The 21,586-nt window shown below is 45.4% G+C and overlaps 1 protein-coding gene across 2 annotated transcripts in view; it reads left to right on the top strand.

Moving 5' to 3' along the window:
• SK (small conductance calcium-activated potassium channel) overlaps nt 1–21,586 on the top strand; it is a 576,811-nt gene that overhangs the window by 477,214 nt on the left and 78,011 nt on the right. For both annotated transcript variants that reach the window (XM_075889441.1, XM_075889442.1), the window contains one exon: nt 16,170–16,591. In XM_075889441.1, coding sequence (XP_075745556.1) covers nt 16,170–16,591 — 422 coding nt within the window. The remainder of the gene's footprint in view (nt 1–16,169; nt 16,592–21,586) is intronic.

Below are 21,586 nucleotides of genomic sequence, written 5' to 3'. Positions count from 1 at the left end.
TATTTACACGTTATTTTGGTAACTTCAGCTAGAGTCGATTAACTCTCTAAATACTTAAGTTATATGACGCGTAGTCACTACTGAGATCTAAACCTCGGGGTAACGATAGTCTCACTAGACCGTACCTACATCAGCCGCTCGGACTGTTTAACATGCGCTTGCATTCATAATTTTGATAGCGACAAATCTATATGGCTAGGCAAAACGAAAAACCATTCGGCACGAGTAATGCTAAACGTTTCCCGTGGCTTCTCCGTCAGGTATGTCATCCTCTACGTCACATCCAAGCAATCACGCTATTGGGACATAGAGTGACGTCGATCATCTCTTTGCAGACCCGCGGCCGAGCCCGCGCGCGGCACTTTCAAAGGAGTGGCTTCGAAAGAGAGAAAAAATGAAGAAAAAAGGTGCCGAATCTTTTCTCAGTGCAAGTCACCTCAACAGTGCTGCACAGAGATTGGGAGTTGGAGAGGCAAGATTGTAAGAGAGAGGCGAAGGAGACGTTGCGAATTAGGTAATTTGGCCTTGCCCTGTCAGCGCGCTTGTCGCCTTCCACCCTGGGAAAGTCGTCAGGCAGCTTCGCAGGAATGTACAACTTACAACTTTCACGTGGGTGGGCGGGAATCGTACGACCGCCCGGACAGCAGACAACTTTCCGAAAACAAACCCGACAGCAGATTCGTGGGAGAATTCATATTCGCCGTGCCGATGCCGCAGTCTGGACTCGAGAGCAGGCCCGGGCGGCCAAGCACAAGGGGCAACTGCGTACCGGGGATACGGAAGCCTTCCAAGGCGCGCTGAATTGCGAAGCGGAACACAAATATCAATATCAGGTGGATGAAGCCAATCATGACGCCGAACTAAATCGAGATATTCAATGTATGTGACAACGGCGAGACGAGGAGACAGCGTTGCGAGCAGAGCAACGCCAACGAGGCACTGATGAAAACGGGTTCGCCGGGGCCAACGCTTGCTCCAATTGGTAGTTTTTCGTGTGGCTTCGACTGTGGCGCCTGCAAATACCTTTGACCGAAAATCTCAGCTTCGCTGGTTAAATATCTGTACGGAGTGCTCGGGCATTCTTTTGTATTTTGCATGAAACCGAGAGCATACAGTATTCATAGTAAATTATCGAAAAGTTTGACCCTGCTTGCCGTTTCAGTTTTATAAAGTAGTACATTATTTTCGAAAAACTTTCCTGGGGCTCATGGTAGTTTGTACAGGTTTTATGGTGATGCATTTCTGATCTCTCAGGGCTCTTAATAAAGTGTGACCATCCATCGATCCAGTCATTACCTTGACATGGCAGCACACCCCTTTAAAGCGTGCTCTGCTGCAGTAAAGTCTTTTATGAGGAGAAGCGACTACTTGTATTTGGTTTGTTCAGATTTATGTAATGCTTCTCCTTGAGCACAATGCAATTACAAGAGAGCACGCTTTACAGGGGCAAAAAAAAAGTATTGAAACGTGGAAGTGGAGAGAGACAGTGGGGAAAGGTCATTTCGTGAGCTTCAGAGGAGTTGTAGCACACAAACTCAAATGGAAAACGCGGTGGTACTAATATATTAGCGGTATTTTTCTATGTGAGTGAGCAGCGCGCTATAAACAGTCACTCATGCCAGGCTATTCCATAAACCACCGGCGGTCAACGAACGTGAATATTTGTACTGATAACTCCAAGATCAATGTCTAGAAATACCGCTGCCAAATCTGGACCATCACCACAATGTCATAATCTAGCAGACCATCAGACTTTTTTTCCCGACAGCTACTTCCAGCGCCTCCACCACCACCACTGCCATTACCGATGCCTTACATTCGGAGAGCCAAAGAGACTCGGAGGGGATGAAGGTGGCGTCAAATGTCGCGTGGCCGTCCTTACCACCACTGCGCGTCCACAAAGAGACGACACTAATTCCTCTAAAGATCGCAGCGACGAATATCTACGTGTCATCTCTGTGTTCGTGTCATTGATTAGCATAATGCGGACACACCATGCCGGGTTGAGAACCCCATCAGCTCTAAGCGCAAGTTCTAGATACCTTGGAGCCAGTCTGTGCGAGCCTTTTTTGACATCATGGATTGCAGTGCACTTCATCCAAAACAGTCGAAGCCCGTCCGTACTCCGCTACTGTTCGCACTTTGATTACTTTCTGGGCATGCACGGTACTCGAGCTGCTGCGCGCGATATCGTGTTAACACGATAGCTTTCAAGAGTTCATTTCGGAGAAATTCCGGCTTGGTTGTCGTTGGTTGTAATCATCTTTGCGTGACCGAAAAATCAAGAAAAGTTGATTGATAAATGAAATATTGGGTTTAACGTCCCAAAACCACCATATGACTATGAGAGACGCCCTAGTGGAGGGCTGCGCAAATATTCGACCACCTGGGGTTCTTTAACGTGCACCCAAATCTGAGCCTACAGCATTTCCGCATCCATCAGAAATAAAGCCGCCGCAGCCGGGACTAGATCTCACTACCTGCGGGTCAGCAACCGAGTACCTTAGCCACTAGACCACCATGGCGGGGCAATAAAAAAAGTACAAATAAAATAAAGAATAAAACATCCCGGGTCAGTGAAGGTTTCGAAACCGGGTCGTTTTCGTGGCGAGCGGGTGTTCTACCACACCCCGCCCCCTTTTTTTTTCACTCCATTCACAAGCAGAGGTGTGGCTGTGTCAGCCACACCTCTGCTTGGGAGTACAGTGACAATAACTTCCTCTGCTTCGAAATGCAGTGAAAGTAACTCTCGTGCTTTACAAACGCACATGTCCTGTATACATGCTTCACTATACAACATGAAATATTGCTGTAATATTGCGTGGTACAAGCGTACATTATCATCGCCCGTCACAACGTGAGATTATCATAATTACTTCATCGTTTAAAGCCAGTGACCCTCTACTAAAGGCATACATGCTGGTTAACCCTTGCAGACACGTAGTGGGTGCATAGCAAGTTCGAAAATATTTCATACACTTACGTTTTTGAAGTACGCTCTAAGAACAAGATGTCGCTATGACGTTTAACCCTTAGAGGCGAAGCTTAAGGGTCCCCGAGTTCTTACTCTGCCTCTCCTTCTTTTCTTTTCCTGTGAGTATCTGCGTGCGCAGTTTCTTCTCATCTGCTACAACTGATGAACCCAGACGAATTTTGGTGCTCCCACAGTGGCACTGCGATCGGTAGCACATACACCCAGCAGTTTGGGCGATCGCGCTCTTCAACTGGTGCTTTCCAACAGCGCGTCTGGGCGCTTTCCTTATTAGGTGCGAAGTACCTTGGGTTCTTGGCTTGTCGGCGTCTAATGTCGTCACGGTTTGTCATGTAGTCACGGTCCACCATAAACGGACATGCACCATAAAAAATGCACCATAAAAAATTGGTAAGTCCAACTACCCGCCACTAGTCCACTAAAATTAAAGAAGGTGAGAGTTAGTTGAATAAATAGAAGGACTACTTTTGGGGAAGCTGCATTACGAAGAAGTTTTTTTTTTACGATGCTAGTGGAGGGAATACATCCTTTCCTACGTGCTTGGTTTCAGGCTCTGCGCCACTGGTGCCTCATCAGATAAACCTCTCTCAAAACACTTCATGGTTCACTCGTCCCCGGGTTTCACGTTATGCTCCATCTCACCACTATCGTTCAGCACTGCTAAAGCTCCGGGCTCTAAGCAAGCCACATGCTTGCGCAGATTTGATTGATTGATGTGTGTGGTTTAACATCCCAAAACCACCATATTGTAACGGGGAGTATTTAATAAGTGAACGCCGGGTGGGCTAACACTGCACACAGTGTGCAAGGATGCAGGACAAGAGGGCAGTTCAGACACGGCCCCACAACAACATCGTCGTCTTCATTCCTTCTGCGTCATTTCTGCACCCGTGCCTGAGGTACCTTTCTATACCCGTGACAATATGATTATGAGAGACGCCGTAGTGGAGGGCTCCATAAAATTCGACCACCTGGGGTTCTTTAACGTACGCCCAAATCTGAGCACACGGCCCTACAACATTCCCGCCTCCATTGGAAATGCAGCCGCAGCAGCCGGGATTCGATCCCGCGACCTGCAGGTCAGCAGCTGAGTACCTTAGCCACTAGATCACCGTGGTGGGGCACATGCTTGCACAGGAAGACGTGGTTCCAGCTATAACTGCAATCGGCAAGGTCAAGACATTTGCCTTCATTAGCATCGGCTGCTGCGCATCAATAAGCAATATGTGAATTTCTCAACACATTTACGACGTATTTATTTGATTGTTGTATCAGTGACCGCCGGTAACGTGACTAAAAAGGCATGCAGACGCCACCGCCCGCTTTGATCATACCTTGCCCTTGACGCTTTCCTTAGGCACTCACAGCAACAAATCGAAGGTGCAATAGGCTATCGCTTTTTGGCATTTCACGATCAAGACACACTCCGTCGTTATTGGTACGCTCTGTAGTTATTTGCAAGACAAACTGTTTCATTAACCACGCCAGCTAAGCCTAACACGCCGAGAATTTGGCAGCGGTCCGTAAAAATAGCGCAGTGTAGGGACAAATAAATTGCAACCGAAGCTACAAAACATAAATCTAAACCAAATGCAAGCGTCAGTTTAGACTTTATGAGTGCTTTACGACTTGAGGTGGAGGGCACCAGCTTCGATGGATGCAGCCACGTTCTATTCTTTAGGCGCTGCTGTCTGTTCGGCGAACGTGTGCCCACAGGTACCAGCGGGAAGCTTAGAAGACGACGCGGCGCAAATGAATACATGTGGAGGTGCTAATTGCCTTCTGTATACTGGCTAAGAAGCCCTGTAACCTCAACAGTGCTGAAAGAAACTTCTGAGAAGGAGTACAGTGGAGCTAAAACACCCTTTTCTACAAGTTTCGCCCATCGAAGTGGCTTTGAAGGAAATGGAAGTGACGAGCAAAGTGTGACATCGTAACTGTCTCCCTCTCTGTGCAGTCAGCTCAAGAACTTCACACGGCGGATGGGTTAAGTAGGGCAACTGCTTCAAAGTGACCCCGGTCTTGTTTTGGGGCGTCCTCTAATACAAGAGACGTAATAAAAGAAAGAAATATAACTCAAACTCAATACTTACTGCGACGCAGGTTACACAAACGTCACACAGGCGAACATCGCGTGAGTTTCTTTTAGGAACATCGTCATCTTCTACTGTTCCCGCCAGAACGCGCACATTTCATGGAGACACTAGCAATGTGCAAACACACGCCGCAATCCATACACTGCGCATAAGCCTGCTGTGTGTGTGTGTGTGTGTGTGTGTGTGTGTGTGTGTGTGTGTGTGTGTGTGTGTGTGTGTGTGTGTGTGTGTGTGTGTGTGTGTGTGTGTGTGTGTGTGTGTGTGTGTGTGTGTGTGTGTGTGTTCTTAGTTAATTACGGCAACCGATTGATGAAAAAAGCGTTCCTCACTGGAAAATGGCGTTACTTGTTCCTTATCTCCTTCGACGACGTGGGCGCTAAACCCTCTTCAGCGTGGGCAACAATTTCGCAGCAGGGATGCATTTTTACGCACCCTGAGTTTCTCATATTCAGGAGCGAACTATACGCAGTTATCGTATAACATTTATTTTTATACTACAATAAGTTGTTATCACGTTCGCCCCCTAGTTAGAGTGCACGTCTTTGTCAGCTGTAGAATAAATATTACTAAGTTAAAAATTCTATAAATCGATAAGAACGTGCACCCCAAATAGCCGCCAGGTGAAGTGCGGTGCAAAGTGAATGTACGTACGTTCTTTTACCTTTCAAACTTATTTTCTTTCCTTACTCTCAGCACCCGTTTTTTTTTTCTTCATTTACTTCGCTTTCTTTGTCCATCTTCTTAGGCACACCTGTTCCCCAGCCATGCTATAGAATATCAATGTCTTCAAAAGCCGGATGTATGGTATCCCTTGGAGTTCGTTAAATTTCTCGTTCTTTTTATTACGTTTAGCCATGTGATCTTTCTTTTTTTTTTCTTGAGTCTGCGAAATTAGTCGAGGTTAGCGCATTTTCGTCTCAGTCAGCAAAGATGGCGATGCTGAAACAGGTAACTTCCTCTAACCAAAGTATTTTATGAAACTCAAGAAACTTTTTTCATCACAGAGACAGCGAGAAATGCTTCAATGAAATGCTGGTAATGTTAGCCTGCCTATTCGCCTGACTTGCCAGTCAGTGTGCCATTTAAGTTAGTTATATTGACCACGAAGTGAGCAATACGGCGCACAATATGAATGTCAGCATTTTTTTTTTCAGGCCAAAAGTCAATGTGCGTTGATTTGAAAAATATTAATGCCGAATTGAAATCGAGCGATTGTTTTTAGTGAGAGCCGGATAACTACTGATTAGTTTATGATAAACCGAACACAATATATTTCGTGTGAAATTAATGTTCAATAATATAGTGAAACGTTTCATGACGCTCACTAACTACTTTTTTCCCTTGCATGGTGACCTTTCATTCAGCAGTCGGATAAGAGTTGCGTCTCTAACTAACGCAATGGTAATCAGTCGCGTGTCCCTACGTTAAACTAGAAAAACTCACCACGAGTATGATAGAGCTGGTTTTTCGAAACCAGATATTGGGCGCGATGATATTTATACAAATATTCGCTGGGTCGTGTGTTTAAGGCTTCTGGGCAATGTGAAGGCACGCACTTTGATGCAGCTGCTTATCGCGGTAATCAACTTCGCGCTTCGTTATTTGCTCAGTGTGTTCGCTCCTTCACCCTCTAATACTTTATTATCACTTGCTACAATATGGACCTCTTTTAGGGAGGTGTCCGACCAGTTCTCCAGGACCAAATAAAGTTCCTTTCACTTCACTTCGCTTGCTGCGAGAGTTAACTTGTTTCTTGCGCAGGCTCCTTCTTGTGTTTTACACAATCTGTTCTTGTCCTCTTTTTCTCCGCGCATGTGACATAAACATGCGCCCCAAGAAACGTGCCTCCAGCGAGAAGCGCTCTTTATTAGCGGGCGTCTCGAATCGTTTCCTTACCATTCAGTCTGCCGACACAAGTTTACTTTTTTATGAAAGCAGCAATAAAAAATGGGGAGCGGTATACAAGAGATCTTTCAGGAATTCTTTCGAAAAGAGAAACACGTAAAAAGTTGTTTCTTTCTTCCAGTGGTTGTGCTTATCAGGCATCCACGAGGAAACCCTTGTAAGGAATGGGGAGGCCAAAAACGGCCCCCCGCCGAGCATCCAAAGCGCTTTAGAAAACGACGTCTTCTGGTTTCGGGGGCTGCCGCGCTTGCATACCTGTTTACATTGCCATCGTAAGGTCGCTATGCGTGCGACAACCGGCAAAACTGAAGGTCTTTTTTTTTTCATACCGTTTATCTCAGATTCGCCGGCAACCATAACAAGAAGGAATACATTAAAATAACAATCATTGCGGTTTTGTTTCTATTTTTCTCTCTTTCATTTCTTTTATTCAAGAGCGTGTTTCTAGTTCCATCTGCTTTCGCGAAGGTTTGATCACGCTGGCATTTTTTTCTCTCACGTTCGAGATTTTTGGCAGCTTTTCTTACGGCTACGTAGGGTATACCACGAGTATAGAATGAGCAGGTAGTAAAACTAAGAAACGAACGTGATCTTAACAATAGCACTGTGACCGGTTGGACGTTTTATTTAAACTTCGAAGAGGAATATTCTGGTATTATTTGTTATGCTCATTCGAACCAAGAGAAAACTGAAATTTTAACCTTTCTAGGGTACCGACGGTGGAAGGTTTAACCGCTTTTTTTGTTCTTTCTTTATTTCCTCTGGTTTTATATGTTACCTGGGCACTCGGAGAAAGACGTTGTGCACCACACCGGACGTGGTCGTACACAAAGCGGTTTTTATTATGGGGAAGAAAGAGATTGCTCCAGAAGGAGACTCGAAAACAACATTTTTCTTTTCATGCCAAGCAGTGTTTGTTTTTTTCCTCGTTATTTTTCGTATGAGCGGATCGGAATCCATTCAACGTATACTGCCCGCGGAAATAGCGATTTATCGAACGCCCTTGAACGGCGTACTTGAAACAAAGACGTACATTTGAAAGAGTCGAAGAAAAAAACCAAAGTTATCGAAACGTGATTCTTTTTCTTCGAACTTTTCGAACGTCTTGTTAGAGCTCCTCGCGGCCTCTATACTGGTGTAGAAGTTCTTATTTCTTTCTTTCGCATTTCGAACAAGTAGTAAAAGAGAATCCCGGTTGGATATTCGGTATTTCCGATTCGACGATCGTGAGCGAGAAAGACGAATGCCAAATAAACAAATATATTATGGGCGAGACTAAAGAGCGGGTCAGAGAGGTGAGGGTAGGGGCGAGTGTGATCATCGTTCATAATTGAAAGCTTTGTTGAAGCGAACTAAAAAATCCAACTGGCCCAACTTGCCATCTTGCTGATCATTGTTCTTGCGCGATTGAAAAAAAGCACCGTGTTCACGCAGGCCATCGTTCTGTATGTCTTCTTATACACGCCTAAGTGATACGCATCCCTTGGGGGCCTTTCTTCCTTTCTATCTCTCACTGACTCACTTTCACTGTCTAACCCTAAGGCTGATTCAATGCCCCCTCTTCTTTGTTAACCGTTTGCCCTTTCCTATTTGTGCTTGTGTGCGTTTCTTAGTCTTCATACGCAATATGCTGGAGAAACGGTCGAAGAGCACGTATTCACGGTCGATTTGTGTTTCTAGGAGACGATATTCTAATTGGATCCTCCAAGGGCCTTTTGCGTGTCTCCTTCAACGTGTCCGACAGAGAAGAAAAAAAATAAACGAGAGATCTTCTTCTCATCTCATTCTCCCTCTCTCCCCATGCAACCCGTGTATGCCCTTCAATCAGTTTGTGTCGCTCTACGTGCGTTCTTCTTTCTGTTTGTCTCGTTCAGCCCACTTCCCGTGAAATTCAGTCGAAACGCCTCACTCCTTAGTCGCTTCTTCGCTGTATTTTTTCTCTTCGAACGAAACACGGCCGTTTAATTTCACTCCTCGGTCGTAACTCATCGAGTCGCGATTGTTACGTGACGACTGCGCCGCCGCGCGGACGATCGGCGAGTGTACAACGACGACGACGACGACGACGACGATCAACTGTTCTCTATTAGTCAAGCGAATTCTTCTCTTCTGATCAGCGGTGGCGGCGCTGTTTAAAAAAAAAAACATGACGGCCCCCCCTTTTGTAGGGCTGTGGTACCCGAAAAACCTCATCTTCCCCAGTTCTCCTATGTCGGCACCAATTTCCTTTTTCTCCTCGTACATTGGGCACTACTTTCGATTTTTCCGGTTGCTTTCATTTCGGGGACTCTCATTCACCGCACGCTTCGTCGTACAACCGAAGTGAACTCCGTAATATCATCTCCTTCGCTACATCCCTCCTTCTCTCCCTCCCTAATCCTTCTCTCTCTTCCTCAATCACTCTTGATGGCCATAAAACTATGCAGTGCTGCGGCTGCTGGAGCTCACGCCCTGCTACTCATGTAAGTAGTACATGATCTCGAAGCAAGTCGATTCAGCTAGCGCTGGTCTATTGCACGTAATTTTTACACTCAGATGCAGTGACCTTCGCAGACTACCATTTGTACGACAGAGACGTTGCTACTCGACGTTTTGGTGAGCGATATGCGTGCCGTATTAAGCCGTATCTTTCCGGATGCACATGATATGAATCATCAAAGAGAAGTTTATTGACTTCCAACCAAGGATAAAGTACATGACAAAAACATCGAGCTTCACGACTACAAAAGGTGCATGTACAATCAGGAAAGCACCACTACCGAGGTACAATGTATGTGGGGGAATGTACCCCTCTATTTACTGTACAGCGCGTGGTGCTCCAGCAGGCTTAATCATGCGCGGCGGTAGGTCTTCTCAACACGCGCTGGGAACAAGTAGCGACTTAGCGCTGTACAACTGTAGGTATTATTTCTTTTTTGTCGCCTGAAACAATGCTGCTTTCGTACACAGTAAGTGCATGTCCGGAGGTATAAAAGAGGGCTTGAGGCTGGGGGGGGGGCGAAGGGGGGGTACAATGGAGTGGGAGGGGGGGGGGCTCTTGTCTTTCCCCAAATAAGGCATCAGCAACAATCTGCGCTTAAAAAACTGACTGAAGGCGCCAATCAATGAAGAAGGAGCTATACAAAATTTAACTGATCATCGTTGTGATCGAAATGTTGCTGTTTACCTATACGGAAGGTTGGTTAGAGCATTACACTGCTTGTTTAAAATAAATTAGGTAGGTAACTGCGGGCATAGTAATGTCTTATACTCAGAGAGGGGGAGGGAAATGAAAATTGGCTCCTTGCCTGTGCGTTTTCGATAATGACAGTGTTGCCAGTGGACGGCAAGCGCTGCCAGAACCTTCCGTAAAAGGGCTTCGTCCAGTTGCAATATGAATTCTGATATTTCATTTATGGAAGTCTGGATAGGCAACCGACCAAATTGTTTCACTGAAGTGAGTCAAAAATATTCGTTGCTAAAACCGTCCTTGACTAATAGTCCCTAGAGTTCGTTCACGCAAGAACATTTGCATTATTACCGGCGTAGGGACACACGTCTCATCACCATTCTGATGTAAAGATTATAATAATTATAGAAATTAGGTAGAATTCTCGTACCCTCAGCTCCTGATAGATGACAGTTACGTAGGATTGTTTTGAGGGTAATGAGCGTCATCTGCCTGTCGTTTGCTCTGAACAGATTGTGCTTTGTCCCTTTGCTTTGTAGTGGTTCGTTCCGTTCTATTTCGTGTTCGCGTGTTGTTTATTGTTCGACAAGGTTAAGTGGATCTCTGTCACGTGATATACAGCTATTCGTCCAACTATTGCTTGTCTGTATATTACACACCGAATGCCATGTCAAGCAAAACACAACAACGGTCATGGAACCTGTTTATACTCGTGTACTATGTTACGAATGCTCTAAAAAGAGTATGTGTTACTGCTTTCGCAGAGCTCACGTGTATCGATAAAGGGAGTCATATACGTGGTGAGTCAAGACTCACAGAAGAGAGTCACAAGTCTGCTTGTGGCGAAACCTCGCAGACAGCTGGACGAAGAACACACAGGACTCAGCGCCGACAATCAACTATTGACAGTCAGCGCTGCGGCTTGTATTTTCTTGTGTCCCGTTGTCCGCGCTGTTTTGTCCCAATGATGTTGAACCAACTAACCCACCTACGAGCTCTCTGTCTAAGATACGTATTTTTTTTTAATATACGGGATCCCTTCCGCCCACGTCGACAACAGAGATCATACGCAAGAATGGTTTCCTGCGAAACCTCAAGAAAAGAAATATGGAGGACCCATTGTTACATCAAAAAATTACAGCCCCACCGACATATCGTACGACTACAAACTTCACCCCCCCTCCCCCCTTTGTGAAGGAAAATTCGTGCGGAGCCCGATAAGCCATATGCAAGCTCTGTTTCCGTAACGCTGCACGCTATTGGAAAGAATCCCAGGAGCGGAGAACGGAGACAATGATCCGCTTTGCCGTTGCCTCCAATCTTCCAATCTTCGAGAAACATCTCGCTTCGGTGGAATGTGAATAGGACCCATTACGATGGGGCTGCTTGTCACGGGGTCTACTCGACCTTTCGCCGAGGTATAAGGCGTCGTTTCCATATGTGGGAACGAATTAACGCGTGCTTACGTACGTTCGCGAAAACACTCTCTTAGCAGTAGATGTTGCCGCGTAAACGCCTTTTTAATGAACCTGTCTTTAAATAGACGCTCACATTCTACGTTCGCTCGTAAACTTAGCCTGACGCTCCTCCTGCCAGCATATGTTTTTTTTTTCATTCCCCCTTATCTCTGTCTTCTTTCTCTCTCGCACACTATCCACTCGCTCTTTCCCGAAATTGTATCTACCAGATGGTTTTCAGGTAAATAGCGCGGCTTCCACAAAAACAAGAGAATATTTAGGGCGCATAAATGGAAACGGAAAACGGGCATCCTTCACTAAGATCATTTGTTGTTGGGCTAATGCGTAGTTAGTTCATTTTGGTGTGAACTTGATCTGACGCGAATATACAAGCATTCTCGTCTAGTTACTTTCTCGCTTTCATTATTTTTTTATTTCGTTGCGTCTCGCTGTTATCGTAGATCCGTTTAATTTTCCCCGCATATCCAGCGAGAGTTGTGCGCACGATTTGAACACTGAAAAGTACAGCGTTTGAACGCGTCAGTTTGACGCTTGCTTCCTTTTGCCCCCTCCCCCTCCCCCACGCATGCCTTCGGACAACAAGTCTCCGTCAAAAAAAGCTCAGTGCAATCGATGCATCATTCCGTTTCGCTTTTATGAAGTTCGTTGTTAAGCTCGCGAAGCGTTTGTTGTCGTTCCCAATGCCACGCTCACGTGCGTACGAATAGAAAGCTTTAGTACTGCGTATGCTGCGTACGTGGCGGCGTTGCGTACGTAAGGACGCCACGTTCTGCGTAGTGCGCATGCGCAGACCGCAACGCGCACGTATCGCATTACGTACGCAGCCGCTACGAACGCACTCATGAGATGCGTGCGTGCGTACGTATGAGGTGATCGCGCCGCTCTCGAACAAGTTCGCAACAGCGCGAGAGTTCGTTTTGCAAAATGGCGGCATCGAAGGCAAGCACCTACCGGCTCTGTGGCTTAAAATATGGCCATACTCTGGCTATAACACTTGGATTGGCTCACATTGGCTGTCAACAACACGTACTTCTATTTTGATCTACCAGATGGCGCAACACGCTCCACGCTCGTTACGTACGTGGGTACTACGGCGTACTAAAAGCCGATTAGTGGCAAACGACGCCACGTAACAAAGGGCGCTTGCGTGATGCGTACGTAGCACCATTCCGCAGTACTAAAACTCTCTAATAACTTCGCGAACTGAAGCACCAGCAAGAACGTACGCAACAAAATTTCACCACCCTCGACGTTGCTTAGCTACATGATAGCGCGGCGCGCCACCGCAGTTAGTGCGAAACGATTAACCGACTCAAAGTTCATCGATGTTTGCTTTTCGCCAGCTTCATTGTGCGACTGCGCGCAAAGCAAAAATATTATAATTGAGGCTAAAAACAGCGCTTTCATCTGCCTAATGATTTCTTAAGTAGAATCTCTCGTAATTTATCGAACGAAGTTCACGCAGAATGAAGAAAAGAATACTGGGGAATTCTAACTGTTTTGTCTGCAATTCTTTTTTCGTTCACTTGCTGTTCGCGATTTCGTCTTTTACTTCAGAGTCCCACTAGTTGGAGCGTGATGTGTTGCAATGTCGTTTCCGGTGCGTCTTTTCTTCTCGCGTAAGCCACACGAATGCGCAAGGGCTTGTCGAAAACAAAAGCTACTTTATATTCAGAGAAAATGATCGCGATTTCTCATGAGTGCCACTTTAGGTGCTTTTTATGCATTTTTCTTGTAAAGATTCATATCTGTATGTGGTTTCTGTGATATCAGCTCGAAATAATGGCCGCCTACGAGAGAAACAGAAATACAAGGAAGCAGAAATGATGTAAAACGAGAAGAGAAAAAACAAGTGAAAGTGTCACGTTTTCCCTAGGTCCTCATCTAAACGCAAAAAGAAAGCCGTTCCGTTTGGAAACTCTCTTCCGGGTTTCATATCTCGGGGCCGGTTGGCGAAGAATCGAAAAGTGTTCTCTGGGGAGTTGGCGTGCTTTGCTCGGTATACGTGCGTGCACATGCCTCACAGACTTTGCTATGCCGTTTTCGGGTCTTCTTTTGCTTCACATAAGTGCTCGCGTTTAAGGAGATGCCCTCGCGAAAGTTTAAACACATTAAAGGTAACGTCATTTTTGTGAAGAGAATCATGAGTAGATCTATTGTTGAAGGCGGAAGCGGATATTTGCATGCGCTTCAAGATACAATGCTAAATTCGCCATTGGAGATAAAGTCAAAAAAACGCTTATTTATAAAAATATCTCGGAACCAAAACAAGACGAATGGATCTTCGGCAAAGGCAAACTATAACTGGTGAACATTTAGCTAGGTAAGAAACACTTGGCTTGAAGAGGATAAACGTTTAAATCTGTAGAATTGTGCATAGGAGTCTAGCTTCCCGCAGACACCAGAGAAATGCGTTATGAAGCGAGTGGATCTTTTTTTTCTTACATATTTTACAAGTCCACCTTGCTGTGCTGCATAATTGACCAAATAATGGCAGAGCCTCTCGTGCCTGAAGTAGTGACGAGGTCCTATAGTTGCCAGTCCTGGGGCAACTATAGAACCTTGTTATGTTGTACGTGTTAATATCAAGGGAGCCGAGTCTGATTTTTAACATCGTAGCGCAAGCAAAGCACGTGAACACGATATTTGCAGAAGTGGCCAGATGTCATTGGCCAGACAGTAAATGCATCGCAGAAAAGCTTGCTTTTCACTTATGAAATGGGTCAACTTCTATCATCCCCAGCAATTATCAATCAGCATTTCAGCTTCATTTTTGTTCATTTCAACAGGAGTTGGTTTTTCTTCTCGTCGAAACACTGACTTCTCGTTGAAAACAACTTTTTTTTTCACCAATTCATTGTGCTGGGGCGCTCCAACAAAATGTCCGACGCTTTTGTGTCTCTTCGAGTGGTCATTCGTTGTGAATGGTCGTACTGAAGTTTGTAACCAACGAACTCTAACAGCTGCATTGATGACAGCCGCGCATCACGATCACTATTGCTATCTGGTAACTGTTTCAATATGCTTTCTAATATGCTGTTTCAATGTGAACGCAAACATACTAGCCCAACTCTCTCTTTTGGTGTGATGCATCAACGGTCGCGAATCCTCGCTGCCGCAAATCTTTGGCCTTTTGTGTTCGCCTATTTCGTGTGTTGAATGCATCAGTGCCTGCTGCAAGATTCATGAGAAAATCTCATGTACGCTGCACCGTAGGAGTCGTGTACGGGAAGCGGCTGTGGAAAGCATTAGGTAGGACAGACCGAACGCCACGTTAATCTATGCTCACGGGGGCGTAAGACAGCCATATATGGTGTAGGAAAAGCCCGATTTTTTCACTCATTTCGTCGCACAAACTTGTGTGCAGCTATTCTACCTAATCAAAATGCAACAAGAAAGGAAGCAAGAACGCGTGTGCGTGAGAAATTTCGCAAGCGCTCTTATTAACAAAAAATTTTAAAGAAGAGGAAGAGGTGGAACTTACTCAAGTGGCATGTCCACTGTATGACGACGATCGTATCGTTCATCATTCATATGGCTATAGCGCACTGCGACGAGGACACAAAAGAGAGAGACACACACACAGCGCTATGATTACGCGTGTCTCTCTTTTGTGTCCTTGTTGTGATGTTCTGTGGCCATGAATGGTGAAGCGCAACCAACTAGCCCGGCAACGTTCCTGAGCAGATCATATCGTGATCACGACAATGTTCTTATATCTACATGCGTTATCATTATGTAAGCTACAATCACTGTAGGGGGAAAGGATGATGATTGTCCTCATTTCTAGTAAACACGCCAACTGAGCCGTTTAGGCAGAGCTTTCTTGTTGTTGTTTCCCTGTGCAAATGGCTCGTACCCAAAGAAGGGGATTGGCCGATTATAAGGTGAATTCACCCTAAACTTTCAGCAATGCGTCATTCCAACAAAATTTTTGCAACTTAATTTTGATTTGAAATACCGATATCAAGTTTCCAGGAAAAAAAAGAAGAAAAACAGTGAGACAGTAATTTAGCAAGAAAATCGTTTAGTCGCAGTGATGTATTCTTGAACGGCGAATAAAACATCCCTGTGGCTGAAACCCAGTGTAGAGGCTCCAAATGAAAGAAGATCAGGTTGTGATAGTTGCAAGCCCAGTCTTTGAAGAGGTGGTGCTAGTATGCTTTGCCTGAATAAATTGAAACGGCGACAATGTAATAAAAAATGACTGATCGTTTCCTCTTGATTGCAGTAAATGCACATAGGGGAATTCAATATGCCTGATCTATGCAAGTAAAAATTGAGGGAGGTAACGCGGCAACGAAATTTCGTGATGACAACTTCCATCATCCTTGAATTAGTCAGTTCACTGCGCCAGGGAAATAACAAGGGTTTGTACTCTGGAGAAGCCGTCAGTGCAGGGTCAGATAAATTTTGCCTGATTTTAAGTGTGCGAAATCGCGCCACCGTAATGTATAGCTTTCTTGTTTTCATCGAAGTTCGTCTACATCATCTTTCTTCATCTTAAACGTTTTCTTGTCCCTTCGCAGCTGTTCATGATCGACAACTGCGCGGACGACTGGCGCATCGCCATGACGCCCCGCCGGGTGGCGCAGATCCTGGCCGAGCTTTGCGTGTGCGCCGTGCACCCGGTGCCGGGCGACCAGCGCTTCACGTGGACCACCAAGCTGGCCAACCACGGGAACCGCGTGCGCTCGCGCGACGTTCCCGTGGACGTGACGCTGTCGCTGCCCATGTTCCTGCGGCTGTACCTCATCTGCCGCGTCATGCTTCTCCACTCGAAGCTGTTCACCGACGCCTCGTCGCGCTCCATCGGGGCGCTCAACCGCATCAACTTCAACACGCGCTTCGTGCTCAAGACCCTGATGACCATCTGCCCCGGCACGGTGCTCCTCGTCTTCATGGTCTCCCTCTGGATCATCGCCTCCTGGACGCTCAGGCTATGCGAAAGGCGAGTGTTTCCGGCTCCCTGTCTATTACACTCAAAAAGCCTGCTGAAGCCCGATAGGAACATATTCGTTTTAAGGACGATAGTCTTTCTTGGGGACCTTCGAAAGAAAAATTTTGGTCTGTCTGTCTGTCTGTCTGTCTCTCTGTCTGTCTGTACATTTGTCTGTTTGTCCGCCCTAACGATACCTCAAACGACATCAAACGGCCAAACCCATCTGCAGCGCTCACCAATATTGCACAAGGTTTAGCCTTCATAGTTGTGCGATTGTCAATTAAAAAAGCAAATATTGCGCATATCTGAGGCTCCATAACAACACGTCTATGGTTGGTATGTCTGCCTTTATACTAGAAGAGGCGTACACAAGTAACTCTAAGACTGTAGCGTTTATCTCACTGCGCTGACAGTGCAACGCGATGCTCAAGAAGGTGTTTCCAACGCTTTGCTACGACGACATGGTGGTGGCACCTGCCCGTCGCTTTGAATTCTACACCTTATCACCTCCGAGACTGGCGCGCATCTTTCTCCGCAGTCGCGCACGCCTTCGTTTTCGAAGATAACTGCCAGATGGCGCTCGTGTCTAACGTGCCTAGATGCACTTGTTCGCCTCCGCTACACGATCGAGGCACTCTAACGCAGTGCCTTCAGAATACCATTCACCGATTTTCTTGCGCAGAACATCAAATAAACGTTTTGTTCACTCTCTCCAGAGGCAAGACCATCGTTTTTCGGCGACATTTACAGTAAAACATGTATATTCGGGCCAATTTTTTTCTTGCTGAAAGTTTCCTCGAGTAGACTGAACATCTAATCTACATAGAGCACATTTTCTCTGACTGTCCTTGCTACAATGCGCAGAGAAGCCGCTCTATATTGCATTGATCAGAATCTTGTGACGGCAGAAACCATTCGTGAATGTCGACCTGAGAGGTCATCGCGGGGAAAGACAAGAAAAGCAGTGCTGAACTTCTTGAATGCTACAGATTTGCACTGGCAATTATAGACTGATGGCGTTATGATGATTGTGAAGTATGACTTTGTGTGCGCGTGTCTCTCTTTCTTCATCTTTAAAACTCCTCCACCTCTCTCCCCGGTGTAAGGTAGCATACTAGTTTTTCTAGACTGGTTAACATCCCTGCCTTTCCTTTCTCTCCTGTTCCTTCCTACATACCACGAAGGTTATGGTATAACAAACGGTCTTGTGGCTACGGGGGTCAATTGCTGACCCGCAAGTATACAGCAGGATCGAATCCCGGCTGAGGTGGCCACATTTGACAAAGGCAGAATGCTACAAATCCGTGTGCTTAAATTTAGGTGAACTATAAAAAGCTCCAGGTGATCTAAATTTGTAAAGCCCTCCCTGCTATGGTGCCTCTCATAAACATATAGTGATTTCGAGTCGTAAAACTCCAATAAGTTCTATTATTATAGTAAAAAAAATTTTTACCAAGTTTTTGCTGAACCACAATGAAATTCATACGTAACGATGTGGTTTTGAGACATTTGTTCAGGGGTAAATAGGTGTAGATTCCTGTAGATTCTGCGAATAAACTTTAGTTTTCCCAGTGTGTTCGTCTCGTTGCTTACTTGTATCATTGCTTTGCAGCGCTCCCTGCTCAAGTGTGTGTTTTACATACTCAACCCAGATTTCAGTTCCTGCAAACAATGAAACGTTCGTATGTTATCTCTAGGTCTCACAAATCAGAAGCTCTCGGTCTCAGGCAACAGGAAACTTAAATCATTTTGCCCCCGCTGTGACGTCAAAGAAGTGAACTAACGTTGTCACCTTTCACATCTGTTGCAATTCTTCTGAGGTTACGTGGCGTTTGGTTTCTCCTGCATTATTTTAAATGTCCGATCGCACGCTTGACTCACCGGTGTTTTTCGAATGGCGAGGTGTCTTGTTTGTGTTATTTATTTATTTATTTATTTATTTATTTATTTATTTATTTATTTATTTATTTATTTATTTATTCCAGTATCCTCAGGACCTGAGGGCATCACAGAGGGGAGTGGGTAACATATTTAACACGACATACTTAAAAAGCGAAAAATTGGAAGTTACATAGATCAGTGAAGGAAGCCAACAAGAAATAGCGCTCAGTATAATAACAAAAACAGGTATTTAAGAAATACAAAGCATAACAGGTCTATTACAAAAGAAAGAATGAAGTAAACGAATTAACACTCAAGCACATGCACGTGCCCATATGAACGAAAAATTGCGTCATTGCAGCAGCAAATATCAAGATCAAAAAAAAGGAAAAAGTGAAGACAACAGTGCTACTGAAAAATGTAAATACAATAATCCTAAAAATTATGACAACTTAGTTACAGCAACCTTAAACTTTGATTTATTAGTAATCTCGACTACAGATCAAAATGCTTTTTGAAAATGTCAACATAAAAGTCTCACTTCATCAAGAGCATCATGCTCTCGCAGTAGAATGTCAGATACACGCCACTGCAGTGTGATTCTGAAAGCCGGATGTCCTTTCAACCTCAGGGCGTGTGTTGAAATTGTAAGGTGCCTATCGGATGCTGACTGCACGCGTCGAGCTAATTAGGTCTAGTTTCGGAGTCGTGGGAAGTTTTCAGTTCCTTTTTTTCTCTTTTTTTATGTGAATACATAAGAAGGCAGGCCGCTACACCAGAACCGCCTGCCCTAAAATCATCAATACTTCTTTAATCGAAACTTCGCGCCACACGGGGGCCCACCATTATGTTTCATCTTACGTCTCTTCACAGAGGCATCTGGTAGCATTATCATCATTATCGACCTAATTAGGTCCACTTAAGAACAGAACAAAGGCTTGTCGCAATTATATCCACAATACTCACGCGATCTTATTCTATTTTATCCTCGCGCACCTCTTTATCAATCCAGCTAACTCGTTGCCTTCTTCGTCTTCATATTCCAGCCCTTGACAACCATTCCGTTACTCTAACTAACCACCTGTTGTCTGTCCTACCTAGTACTTCGCCAGCCGCCACCCATTTCTTTCTTTTGATGTTAACAAGAGTATATGCTAACCCTGTCTGAATATATATAAAATCTTTTAAAGACGCACCGGAGCTACAGGATGTGGCACAGCGTATCTCTGAAACGGCTATATTATTCCACTTCGCGCAACGTATGCAGTGACGCATTCCACACTCTTTAAATATCTTTATTTGTAATGATCACCGAGGGTCCCGTTGCAGTCTTGTACTTTGGGACCCTCTTCTGTATATTTTACTCCCTGTAACATCCTTTTATGACATGATAATAAATTGATTGATTGATTGATTGATTGATTGATTGATTGATTGATTGATTGATTGATTGATTGATTGATTGATTGATTGATATCCGCAATTCCTGCGTGCCGGACATTTCTCAGTGTGCGGACTCATGGTAGGTATAGCGTGATCCGGCAAGCGGCGTCTCCGAAACTTCCAGTAAAGTATACAGGTTCGTAAGAGAAAAACTGTTCGTTGCGCGGCAGCGGTTCATCACGTAGATGCCCCCGCCAGGCGCGGAAACGTCTCTCCCTGCGTTACTCGCGCTGCACTATACACCTTTTCACAGGAAGGAAAAAACACCGCCATGGTGGGCTGTGCGCGGGAATACAAAGGCTAAGGACGCAGCGTTGCCAGTGCATTTTCGAGGGGACGCGCCAATTTGCACAGCCCAAGGAGGGCTATGGCGGCGCCCAGGGAGGCGTTTATGAAAAGGTGAATACTAGCTCTTCGAAAGGCCCGCAACAACGGAAGCGCTCGTGACGGTGATTCCCGGAGACGGTAACATTCGCTGCAAGTGTTCGTGTGGCGCGCTGTAGCTCTCGGGTCCTCTGAACGTGCGTGCCGGAGAATGCTGCAGGAGGCGGAAATGTCGAGGCCCGTGTGCTCAGATTTGGGTGCACGTTAAAGAACCCCAGGTGGTCAAAATTTCCGGAGCCCTCCACTACGGCGTCTCTCATAATCATATGGTGGTTTTGGGACGTTAAACCCCACAAATCAATCAGATCAATCAATCAATCAGAATGCTGCAGCATTGTTGCGCAACTTTCTATGTAGCCAAACATCTAACGCATTTAACGTTACGTAACACGTGTCTGAACGTGTAAATTGCGAAAAAGGTTTTGTTTCGTACGCGGCACCTGGCCTCTTTTTTTGTTTGCGTTCGAACTTCACTGTCTTCACACAGGTAAAACGATTGTTTGTCTATACACGGTACGTATTCCACTATCACGTGCACGCTTCATTCAAGATCGGTCCGGCGTTCACAATGCAGTGTCATCACAGCGTCTTTTCCTACTTGTGTTAGCGTTGCGTCACGCTCAACTTCCGGTATCTCTACTGCACCATGGCATTAGCGTCAAGGATGGCTTAAAGCTCTTTTGCGAAAGCGCACAGGTCTGCGCAAGAAATAGCTGTTGCCATGCGGTGCTCGACACCGCCCTTAACGAAACGCCCAGAAAACTTGCACTGATAAGCGTATGGGCGCTTTTTCTAAGCATTAAATCGCGTGTGGTTAAAACAGATTTTTTTGTAAACTGGGAGTTTTACGGAAGGTTCCTGGAATATGGGAGGGGATTAAAGGACCACTCACCACCCCGCGTTCAAAGACGAAAACCAATTTTCTCCTCTCATTCGCACAAGCGATGCATCCTCCTCGCCCCTCAGCTCTTAAATTAACGGGAACAATGTCATCACTAAGCGCTAGAACCTGTCAGGATTTCGGGCTTCTCGGCGACACCCTGCTATCGCCGCTCGCGCCAACGTTAACACACAAAATGAAGTGTGATTGGTTGATCGTACGGGATATTAATGCGAGACAACGAAGAACAGATGGGTATAGCGCTGCATGGCAAAACAGTGTAGAAGACAAATCACATCTGATATTTTGTGTACATGGACCAATCGAGAGCTTGTACGCTATAGACGTCGCTGGAACTACTGTCTATATCACAGAAGTGCCCAAGAAGGAAAAGAAAGATCAGGAGAGAATATTGC

This window comes from Rhipicephalus microplus, chromosome 3 (assembly GCF_043290135.1).
Source record: "Rhipicephalus microplus isolate Deutch F79 chromosome 3, USDA_Rmic, whole genome shotgun sequence".
NCBI classification, from domain to species: Eukaryota; Metazoa; Arthropoda; class Arachnida; order Ixodida; family Ixodidae; genus Rhipicephalus; species Rhipicephalus microplus.
The sequence above is the reverse complement of the archived record's forward strand: the minus strand, read 5'-3'. Positions and strand labels throughout refer to the sequence as shown.